The sequence below is a fragment of the Stenella coeruleoalba genome, assembly GCF_951394435.1.
Source record: "Stenella coeruleoalba genome assembly, chromosome: 7".
Classification (NCBI taxonomy): Eukaryota; Metazoa; Chordata; class Mammalia; order Artiodactyla; family Delphinidae; genus Stenella; species Stenella coeruleoalba.
In genome coordinates this window covers 18,843,252-18,855,256 of record NC_137153.1, presented here as the reverse complement: position 1 = coordinate 18,855,256, position 12,005 = coordinate 18,843,252, and the positions used below count along the sequence as shown (strand labels likewise).

The 12,005-nt window shown below is 52.1% G+C and overlaps 1 protein-coding gene across 2 annotated transcripts in view; it reads right to left on the bottom strand.

Moving 5' to 3' along the window:
* The window catches only part of SCARA5 (scavenger receptor class A member 5), a 125,194-nt gene that overhangs the window by 16,664 nt on the left and 96,525 nt on the right, over positions 1–12,005 (bottom strand). For both annotated transcript variants that reach the window (XM_079927777.1, XM_079927779.1), the window contains exon 8: positions 3,695–3,889. In XM_079927777.1, the coding sequence (XP_079783903.1) occupies positions 3,695–3,889 (195 nt within the window). The remainder of the gene's footprint in view (positions 1–3,694; positions 3,890–12,005) is intronic.

Genomic DNA, 12,005 nt, shown 5'->3' with positions numbered 1-12,005 from the left:
CCTGCGAAAGTGGAGGGACTGAAGCCTGGAGAGGTTGAGAAATCTGCTCCAGGTCACCAGCTAGTAAGTGGCACATATGGGACGCTAGGTTGGCTTTGACCCAGAGACTGAGCTCCTAGCCACTGCTCTACCCAGCCCGAGCTCCTACGGCAAGAGCAGGGGGAACAGAGAGGAGGGGACAGAGTCAAGGGACCAGAGACGTTGACACTGGTAGCATCTGTTAAGACTCAGGGACCCAGCAGATAAGGGACACGGGAGTGGGTGAGGGTGCGAGAAGGGACGAGTCTGCAGTCCTGGCTGGCAGGGCAGGAAGCACAGCCGGAAAAGAAACAAGCGTGGATGGAGAGCGGGGCCGGGGGCTTGGGAGACTCCGTGAGGCTGAGGGTGAGCAGACTGGGATTGGGAATCGGGGCACCTGCATGACGCGAGGCTGTGGTCAGAGGGCCCTTGGGACCTGATGCAAACCCCGCCAGCTGCCAGGAGAGGCGGGCTTCCCCTCCCTCTGCCCCCAGCTGCTAGGGCAGCATAGCCCTTCCAACAGTTTAGAATCTGTGAACATGTCTGCCTCCCCCTCTAAACTGCATGTGCTGAGGTCAGAGACTAGGTTGACTCAACTCTGTGCCCCGGGTGCTGAGCCTAGTGCCTGCCCATGGCAAGAGCCAGAAGCTGCAGCCGGGCTAGGAGGATGGGTGCCAGGCAAGCCCCATCCCTTCCCCGGCCCCCATTTCCCTGTGTGCACCCATGAGTGACACCTGGCCTGCCTACCTGTCCAGGTCTCGAATATCACGTGACCTAAGTTATTGGATGATGATGGGAAAGTACGGTGCAAATTTGATGCTGATGTGGAAGCGAGCCTGGCTTCCCACTGACTGGTTTAAAGACTTGAGTGGTGGGAATTCCCTAGCAGTCCAGTGGTTAGGACTCGGCACTTTCGCTGCCGTGGACCCGGGTTCGATCCCTGGTCGGGGAACTAAGATCCCACAAGCCGTGCAATGCGGCCAAAAAAAAAAAAAAAACCCGGTGGCAATTGTAGAGCTTCCCTTCACACCACACAATACAAAAAGCAAGGCAGGATGAAAGAGTCTTAGGCTAACCCTGCCCATGACATTCAAATGACCTAATGTGGTTTCATTAAAAGAGTTTATGATTTTTCCCCTCCAAAGGTTTACTTCCACTTATTAGGGAGAAGCCCTCACTGGAGCCAAAAAAGGAAAACGAGGACCGTTCCCACTGTTTCTGTTCCTCATGCAAACAGAAATGGCAGTTTTCCTTGAAGAAAACAGGCTGAGACCCAGCACAGAGCTTTAGATGGGAGGGAAGCGCTCTCCCCGAGTGGGCTGCCCTCCGTGGAGCTGGACCCTTTGAACTCCCCACGCGCTGGCCTTGAAGTCGAGAGGCCAGGACGCTGGGGTCAATGTCTCCGCCAGCTGTCACAACACATTTCACAGGAGTCACTTCAGTGAGTGTGATTGTCTTGTCTGCTCGGACTGGGTGGCTTCTAAACAACACACAATTATTTCTCACTGTTCTGGGGGCTGCAAGTCCAAGACCAGGTGCCTGCATGTTCCGGTTCTAGGGGAGGGCCCTCTTCCGGCTTGTAGGCTACTGTACGTCCTCACGGAAGCAGGAGGGAGCTCTCTGAGGTCCCTTTTATAAGGGCACCAGTCCCATTATGAGGGCTCTGCTCATGACCTGATCACCCCCCAAAGGCCCCACCTTCTGATACCATCACATCGGGGCTGAGGATTCCAACCTATGAATCTGGGGGGGCGGGCAACACAAACATTCAGTCTGCAACAGTGACTGAGGTCTAAGGGACAAGATTCTGAGCCAGGATTGTGGCACTCCAAAGTGGGCGTGAGAAGGAAGGCAGCCGTGGGGAGCGGAGAGTTCCGTGGCCAGTTGGGATGTGACCCGGCTCTATGTCCCCATCTGAAAAGGATGCCCCTCCTCTCACCACGAGGCCCTTTACCGTTTAGCACAGTGGGCTGGGCCCCCATGGTCTCAGGTAAGACAGCAAATGCTCCGTGACACAAGTAGCCTCCATAGCGGGGCCAGCGGCCCCGCCACAGGTCACCAGGGGACCTGGCAACTGAGTGTGAGTGGGTCAGTCCAAATCCCTCCCCACACCTGCCAGAACGCAGGTCCTCGTGACAGCTGAGCAGAAGTATTGCACATTCCAGGGGCCCAAGCTGGAAGGCACATCACAGAGTCTGTAAGGCCCTTTAAGTTAGAGCTGGGACACCAAGATGCAGGGTGGAGGGGCAACAAGATCACACAGTCGGGCGCAGCACATTATTATACAGGTGCAGGGAGCACTGTCTTCAAGCAGGTGGGACCATTGTTTTCGTTGTAAGTCAACACAGGTTTCTCTGAGTTCGAGGTCCGATGAAGGGCAAAGCATTTGTGACGGTGAGTAGTTATGTCTGAGTGTGCATGTGTGGTGTTCTGTGTGTGTAGCTGAATTGTTATGGGCTGAATTGTGTCCCCCCCAAAATTCCTATGTGGAAGTCCTAACCTCCAGGACCTCAGAATGTGCTTGTCTTTGGACCCAGGGCCTTTAAAAAGGTGATTAAGGATAAATGAGGTCATTAGAGGGGCCCTAATCCAATATGACTGGTGTCCTTCTAAGAGGAAGAGACACAGACCCACACAGAGGGATGACTGTGTGAGGACACAGGGGGAAGGTATCCCTGTACAAGCCAAGGAGAGAGGCCTCAGGAGAAACCAGACCTGCCAACACCTTGACCTTGGACTTCTAGCCTCTAGAACTGTGAGAAAATAAATGTCTGCAGTTTAAGTCCTATAGTCTGTGGTATTTGTTACAGCAGCTGAGCAGACTAATACAGAGAACTAGCCTGAGGGGAAGACACAGTGCTGTGGATAGAGACTGGAGCTGGGGTAGAGCCAACCTCTTTGCAATCGGAAAGGGACAGATGGTTCAAATCAGCCGTCTGCCCAGGAAGGGTCTGCACCTCTCCCTCAAACTCTCCTGTACCGTCTAAGCCTGTCAAAGGAAAGCAACCAAAATGGTGAAGACTGCCAAAATCTTTTCCCCTGAGGATGAGATGAAGTGTTTGGAGATCCTCATCTGAAGAAGAAAAGACTCAAAGAGGAGCAGGGACAGCCAGCAGAGTGGATAAGAGAACGGACTCCCGGCTACCTGCTTGGGTCTGAACCTGGGTTCTGCCATTCGCTAGCTGTGTGACCTTGGACAAGTTATCTAGCCTCTCTGTGCCACCGTTTCTGCATATGGAATATAGGGATGATAGCTGTACCTGCTTCCTAGTGTGGTAAGGATTACGTGAGTGAATATTTTTAACATGTTTAGAACCGAGCCTGGCACACAGACAGTGCTATCTAAGCACTAAATAGTAACAAAAATGTAATCGGGACAAGTGGGCATGGGATTAGATAAGAGCCCTGAGATGCAGGGCTGAAAACGGGGGCCAGTAGGAGACCAGAAAAGCAAGGGAGTCAATTCAAGGGAAGGAAGAATGTTCGAATAAGCAGAACTGTCTGAAGACAGACCAGCTCGCTTGGGGGCCGTGAGCATCCCGTGGTCATGGCGGGAAGGATCCAGGCAGAGCCCGGCTGACACTGGCAGGACTTCTGTCAAGGGGATGCTGGACAGGAGGGCAGGCCTAGGCCTCCGGGACCCTCGCCCCACGTTCTCCTCCTCTGGGTGCCCTACCTTGTCCGAACTGAGCCGTCCGGTGCACGTCCTCGGCGTTGGGGAAGCCCAGCATGCGGCACACCACGTCTCCGTCCTTCTTGTCCCAGCCGTCATCGCACACGGTGCCCCAGCGCCGCTCATGGTACACCTCCACGCGGCCCTGGTGTGGGCCCGAGCCATTCACCAGCCGGACCATCAGGGCCTCCATGCCACCTGCCGGGAGCAGCGCAGGGTCACGGGTCACTACCTGAGCTGGACATAGTGGGGCCCCGCCTGGGGCCCCCCCCGACTCCCCGCCACCACCCGGCATAGGAGAAGGGAGCTGGGGCTACAGCTGAGGTGGAGCCGGCAGCCAGAAGAAACCGTGGTGTCACCCCTGCCCGTTATCACCCCTGCCCGTCTTCTCTCCACCTTTTTTTTTTAAATAGACTTTATTTTTTTTTAATAGTAAAATTGAGAAGGAGGTACAAATATTTCCCATAAACCTCCTATCCCCCCACCCCCCCATGCACAGCCCCCTTTGCCACTATCAACACCTCCACCACAGCGGTAATCTGTGAACCCACAATGACACGGCACGATCACCCAGAGTCAACAGTTTACACTAGGGTTCACTCTTGGTGTTGTCCATTCTGTGCTTTGGGCAAATGTCTAATGACATGTCTCCATCATTACAGTGTCCTACAGGGCGGTTTCACTGCCCTAAAAAATCCCCTGTGTTCCACCTGTTCACCTGCCACCCCACCTCCGAACCCCTGGCAACCACTGATCTTTCTCCTGTCTCCATAGTTTTGCCCTTCCCAGAATGTCATATACTTGGAATCATACGGTATGTAGTCTTTGCAGATTGGCCTCTTTCACTTAGTCATATGCATTTAAGGTTCCTCCGTGTCTTTCATTGGCTTGATAGCGCCGTTTCTTTCTAGCACTGAATAATATTCCATTGTCTGGATGTACCACAGTTTAGTTATCCACTCACCCACTGAAGGACCTCTTGGAAGGAATTATGAATAAAGCTGTCACAAACATTCCTGTGTAGACATAAGTTTTCAACTCATTTGGGTAAATACCAAGGAGCGGAATTGTTGGATTCCTCTCTACCTTTTGACACCTGGTGACCAGCAGTCAGGTCTGCCGGAGCGGATGGTGAAGGGGAACAGAGGAAATCAAGGGATGGTCAAGGCTTTGTGAACAGGTGGCCCTGCTGTGTGCTTTAGTAGGTGCAGAGGTCCCCCTGTGTCTCAGCACAGGGCTGAGACACTGTGCTGAGTGTTGTGTTGTCTCTGTGCTGTCATCTGTGTCCACCTCCCCACTAGGCTGTCAGCACGAAAGTGTTTGAAGCCAGACAGACCTGGGTGTGAATTCTGGCTCTGTCCCTTACTACCTGTTAAGTGGGGGACAGCAATTCATCAAATCTTAAAAGCCGCTGTTGTGTAAGGCCCATCACTATTTTCCATGCTACTAAGAAGGAAGAAGCTTTGCCAGTTACAGTGGCAGGCTGTACGTATTGCTACAGGCTTCCAGATTTCAGAGATGTTAAAATATGTGTCACAGAATCAGTGAAATACAGCAATAGGTGTAAAGAGCTTAGAACGGCGCCTGGCACATACAAGACTCTTCTTTCTACCTGAACGACCTTAAGAAAGTGTTCTAGACTCTCTGAGGGCATTGCCCCACTGTGACATGGGGACAAAGCATAGGGCTGTTTTGCAGACTAAGTGAAATGACCTGTGTTAAGGGTTCAAGCACGGTGCCTGGAACGTAGTAGGAAATAAGCAAGTCCTAGTTTGCAACCCCCGATCCCCATCTCTGGTGGCTGAAGCCCTGTCACGTTCATCTATGAACTCTGTTCAGCACAGAGCTTGGCTGCAGGAAATGTACAGTAAACGTCTGCTACATGGATGAAAGAGTGAAGATTCATTCTTTTGCATTACAAAGCAAGGCATTACTTCTCCAAGGGGAGCAGCTGAAAAAAGCCTTTGGATCATCTCAAAGCCAGGGTTTGGCTGGAGACTTACAGCATCAGGGAGATACACACCATTAGTGCCAGAGCTGGGATGGCAGCTTGGGTCTACCGATGTGTCATCTAAGGTCCTTTCGCCAACCTGTCCGCCATGCCATGAGTTGGGGTGGGGGGCAGGTATCTTCGCCCCTCAGGGACCTGAGCTTGACAAGATATTGGAGTGTTGCCACTTTTGCAGCCAGAAGCCGTCTGGATGTGTGGGGTGGAGACGGGTACAACTGTGCTGTGACACAGGGACAGGTGTGTGATACGATGCAGGAAAACCCTTCCACGAACTGCCAGCGAAAATAGCAAACCGGGACTTCCCTGGTGGCGCAGTGGTTAAGAATCCGCCTGCCAATGCAGGGGACGTGGGTTCAATCCCTGGTCCAGGAAGATCCCAATGGCAGGAGCTACCGAGCCTGTGCTCTAGAGCCCATGAGCCACGACTACCGAATCTGCATGCCACAACTACTGAAGCCCGCGTGCCTAGAGCCCGTGCTGCGCAACAAAGACAAGCCACCGCAATGAGAAGCCCGTGCACCGCAATGAAGAGTAGCCCCCGCTCGCTGCAACTAGAGAAAGCCTGCGCGCAGCAACAAAGACCCAACGCAGCCAAAAATAAATAGATTAATTAATTAATTTTTAAAAGCCCTTATCTTAAAAAAAAAAAAAGAAAGAAAATAGCAAACCCAGTCAAGTTCTGCTCCCAATAAGTACTGCACCCTTGGACTATGTTTTTGTCTTTCTTTTCTTGACCGGCTGGGCTAGGGAATTCCCTCTTCTAATGACTATGACTTGGCAAAGACCTTTTTTTTAAAAAAAAATAAATTTATTTATTTATTTTTGGCTGTGTTGGGTCTTCGTTGCTGCATGCGGGCTTTCTCTAGTTGCAGTGAGCAGGGGCTTCTCTTGTTGCGGCGCACGGGCTCTAGGCGCCCGGGCTTCAGTAATTGTGGCTTGTGGGCTCTAGAGCAGAGGCTCAGGAGTTGTGGCATACGAGCTTAGTTGCTCTGCAGCATGTGGGGCTTTCTCGGACCAGGGCTCGAACCCGTGTCCCCTGCATTGGCAGGTGGATTCTTAACCACTGCACCACTAGGGAAGCCCTGGCAAAGACCTTTATAGGATCCTGGAGGAAGTGGCAGAATTGATAAACCCCGTATCTGTGTCACATGGGAAAGGAGAGGAATTAGAACTGGCTGCGTGTCTGTTTTGAGTTGCCCAGGCTAGGAAAACCCCAGAATATTCTGCACAGGGGGACCACAGAAGTCCCCAGGAGACCACACCCCTCCCAAGATGCTGCAAGAGTACGGTGTGATGGCATGGAAAGGCTCCTGGAAAAGTTTAATTCCATTTTCTATGCCTCCTTCATCCCTGACTATTCTCCCCACATGGGTTTGCATCCTTCATCCCTGACTAGTCTCCCCACGTGGGTTTACAAGCTCCAGCCCGGTTATCAGAAAAGGCTGAGGATAAGCAAGAGAGTGTAGGAATCCTGGAGACACAAAACACAGAGAGAAGCAGGATGCAGAGGCCAGGTCTGAGACAGGGACGCTCCCCCTGGGAGCAGTCATGACAAGCTAACCTGGAGCCAGCAGCAGCAAAGGAGGCCTGGCCCCGGGACAGGGGTTGGCCCTGGTGGGTTAGCCGAGGCTGAGATGTCAGCCTTGATTTCTCCCAGGCCCGCCTCACCTCTGTCACCACACTGTCACGGTGGCAGTGGGCCACGCCAGGCCAGGAGGCCTCCAACAGCAGCCCCCGTGTGGGGTCATCAGTAGAGGGAGAAGGGGCAGGAGGATGCTGTGTGTCCCAGAGCAGGCCAAGCAGAGTTCAGGGGAAATAACAGGAAGAGGCTGGGTGGAGTGTGGGCAAACAGGGCTGATGTTCAGAGCTTCCCCCTTAATGTCTCCACTCTGGCCAGCCTGAACTCACTCTGTTCACTTCTTTGTTTTGCCAAAAAAGTGATCATCTATTAGGGGCTTTGTCCTGTTCTAGGAGCTATGGATACATCCATGAACAAAGTCTCTGCCCTTGTGGACTGATATTGTAGTGGGAGAGACTAGCGATAAAGCTAGGAAACAAATAAAAATATAACTATGGCCACATAGTGATGCACAGATGGGAACAGAAGCACAGGAAGGGAATGGAACGTGGAGGGGGCGCCATCTTGGACGGGTAGACAAGGAAGGGAATGGATCGTGGGGGGGCACCATCTTGGATGGGGAGACAAGGAAGGGAATGGATCATGGCGGGGGGCACCATCCTGGACGGGGAGACAAGGAAGGCCTTGAGTGTTGACCTGAATGAGCAGAGGGAGAACATGGACCTCCCCCCACCCCCCATCTCAGAAAAACCCATGTCTGTACTCTGGCCTAAGATTTTCATGTCCTTTAAATCTCAGCTTGAATGTCACATCTCTCAGAAAGCCTTCTGTGGTTCCCCCATACCTGGCTACAGCCCCTTCTGTGGACATACTTATCACTCCATGTAATAATTTCCTGTTTACTCGTTTGGGACACTGTAAGCATTCTGAAGACAGGTCATGTGGCCTGATACAGTGCCTGGTATATCAAGACGCCCAAGCTGGGCGAAACGAAGGCATGCACGAATGAATGCACTAGGACAGTATATACCCCAGTGGACAAGTCCTGTCTAGTGGACACAGCTCCCCAGAGCCAACGGCTTTCGTGGGAGCCTGAGGAGAGTCAGCATCAGGGTTACCAGTGTTTCCAACACCCTCTTTATTACAGCACAGCCCCTTCTACTCAGTCCCCTCACTGATGGCTTCTTTCGGTGGGACGGTCCTGGATCCTGGACCCAGAATTCAAGTTATTGGTGCAATGACCGTACATTCCAAATGAGAAAACAAGGCTGTGGTCTGTCATGAGATTATAGTGAGTGCTGAGGGAAATCTGGAGAGCGGCACTTGGATGCTGAAATATTAGAATTCCCAGGAGGCTTCAGTGTATATGCAAGTGGCAAAAGAATATTTGGAAACAGATCAACTTCCAAAAATTGGAAACATATGGTAACCGTAATTACGGGACACAGCGTCAGTCCTGGTCTATGCCCCATGCTCCCCACACATCAAGCAAGGTCATGGCCCCCATCAGTCCTGTGGCTTCGTGTGCCCCCCGCGCCCCGCACACCCAGACCCCAGGGTTGGCTCATCGAGCACTGGAGTCTGTTCCTTTTCACTTGTTCCCAGGTTCCCCCCGATCCAGGGCTTCTCCCTGGATGGAGGCTGAGCACAGTTCCCTGCCCACGGGATCGGCAGATACTGCATGCCCCGGAAGAATCAATGAGGCACATCTTGGTCTAGCTCCATCTTACAGAACATGGCACGAAGCTGTAATTTTTAAATCCTTTCTTCCCCTTAACAAAAGCCCATCCCTGTGGATACCTTCCTCAGGAAAGCCGTGGCTGAGAGCTGACCTGATTATGATGCAAACTGCCCCAATTCAGGGAATCAGACAGAGGTTTGGGTTTCTGCGGGCAGAGGGTGTAAACTTTGCTTTTTCCCAGCAGTTTCTGCCCTAGAGCAAAGCTTTCCCACCAAGCAACCAACCACCTATGGGAAACGCTCTTACCCCACGGCTGTGTCAGCCCGACATAATCAGATGTGGTGTCTGGGAGGCTGCCTCAGCCTGGTACGTGCCCCCCACCCCCTTACACTTCTTGTCAGTCCAGGGAGCTTATTCCGTAGACACCCACCCAGAGTGCTCCCCAGGGAGCGTGTGGGTCTATTTGGGGTCAAGAAGATGCCTCTCTTTGCACATGACAGTAGAGGAAGATGGAAGGCAGGGGTTTTGACTGTACAAAGCCCAGGCACTCCTAGGCCAGTAGTCAGAGGGGATGGCCCAGGTGGGGGGCAGAGGACCTTAGGCTGTCACAACTGCATGTGACTTCCCCTAATAGCTGCCCTTGACCGACAGGCCTCTTTACTTTCTTCTTAACCGCCCAGCTCGGTGAGCCCTGGGAAATCCTTCCCGAGAAAAATGTGGACCCACAACTCCACAGAACCCAGTCCGCCAAGCGAAGCTCATGTGGATATCTGAGTTTGATTCATAAAGGGAACCCCCTGAGTGAAGAGAATATCAAACTCTTTCTCTTGTTATGGGGTCCCTACTCTGCAGACTGGAATCTACCTGGACACGTGCCTACGGTCTGTAAGTGGAGAGGACAGTAGCGACCGCCAGGCTGGCCCACACCCTGCTCTCTGCAGGAAGAGCCCTGCCCGCATTCCATCTCGGGTCTGGGAGACCCAAGCTGAAGGGAAACACCAAACGCTGTTCCCCACCTAACACCTGGAGGATGAGTGGAGGGTTTCCTGACTTGATAGCTTGTCCCAAGTCCTAGCCCACTAAGTCCTGGGCACGAGTTCTTCCTCATACATCCTATAGCAGGGATTCCCCGATGTTCTTTTTTCCCTGCTGCCCCAGATTTGGGGTCAGAGGTTCTCCCTTTTTCTACAGAGAAGCAGAGAGGAGGCCCTTCCACCAAAGCCTCGACGAGCAGCATCACTGTAACTAACAGAGAAGGAAGCTGATGCGTGGAACTCAGGGCAGGAGACTGGTCCTTTCCAGCTGGGTAGCCTCCTTGCTCTCTCCCAGATCAGAGGGTTCAGTCACCTCACCAACAGGTTTCCCAGAGCATCAGTGGCTCTAATCCCTGCTCGGAGCTTCCTGCCTAGCTGCAGGGCCAGACCCCAGAAGCCACCTCCTCATTCCCTGACCTGCTCTGCTGACCCTGCCCATTACCCAGGCCACTCCTGGGACCGACCATGAGACCCTCATCCACCCTCCTGCAGCAGGATCGCAGGTCTGCTCCAGTCCTGACCCGGCCCCTCAGTAAAGAGGGTGGGGCTGAGGCACAGAAGAGGTCAGATGGTAGAGAAGAACAAGACATTGTGTCTGGGTGAAGGAGCTTTGCATTTTCTGGAGATATCTCTAGCAACAACTTCCTCACGCGCAGTTGTAGGCTACAGATGTCACCATCATTTGGTGCGTGGAGTTACTTTTAGGTAATCGTCACACAGTCTTTAGGCTTTTCTTTTTCCTTTTTTGCTGCACCGCATGGCATGCGGGATCTTAGTAGTTCCCTGACCAGGGATTGAACCCATGCCCACTGCAGTGGAAGCACAGAGTCTTAATCACTGGACCGCCAGGGAAGTCCCTGGGCTTTTCTAACCATCACAAATGATGGAGAAGCCTAGAATTTCCCAGCTGGCAGAGACTTGGAGACCATCATAACCCAAACTCTTCATGTGATACACAAGGGAACAGAGGCCCAGAGAGGTGCTGTGTTTGCCTAAGGTCATCCCACAGTCAGCAGTAGAAGAGCTGGGACTGAACTTGAGACTTCACATTAGAACCAGTTCTCCATCCATATCTTCCTTTCTCTCCAAGTCCTTCATTCTTTTTTTTTTTGGCCACGTTGCGTGGCTTGTGGGATCTTAGTTCCCTGACCAGGGATTGAACCTGGGCCACAGCAGTGAAAGTACCAAGTCCTAACCATTGGACTACCAGAGAATCCCCTGAATCCTTCATTCTTCATGGGACCTCTGGGCTGGGGTCCACTAAGTCGGCTTCACGACTTTGATGCAAGATGTCTTTGGATGGAGGAGTCCCCTTAAAAACAAATGACTTTAACCCTTGAATAGTAATACTTCTACCCTAAATGCACAGAAACAATTTGGCTTCTCCTAAGTCTTCCGGGAGTTCCAAGATGGCAGGAATACCCTCGTGAAGCACAGCTACTGCTGAGTTTGTAGATGAAAATGAAGATGTCGCTGTTTCCAGCTGGGGAAAGGATAAACCTGTCTTAGCTTTCGAGAGAAGTGATAACATTCCATTGACATCCAATGTGATTGTACTTCCTGTGCACAGACGTGGGGGACTGAATCTGCATTACCTTTGTTAATTCTCTATACAACGTATGTATTTCTTTTTTCAGTTACTCATTTACTTATCCATCCAGACGCACTTATGGAATCCCTACGATATTCCAGAATTGTACTAGGTGCTGAGGATGCAAGGACAGATAAGTATTGTCTACCCTTGAGGCACTCCAGTGAACTAACAGCCTAAAATGGTTAAAACCACAGAATGTCAGAGCTGGTAGAGACCTCAGGGACTTCCCAGTCCAAACCCCTCATCTAGAGATGAGGAAACTGATGTTCAGAGCTGGGATGCCAGACCCCTCTCTTTCTAGACCACTGCTCCTTCACTGGCATTGGCATTTTCAGTACCCTCAATACTTAACATGATGCTTGGCCGGCTGAAAAAGCTAAGTCAATGTTTGATGACTAGGTGGGATGAAGGGCAG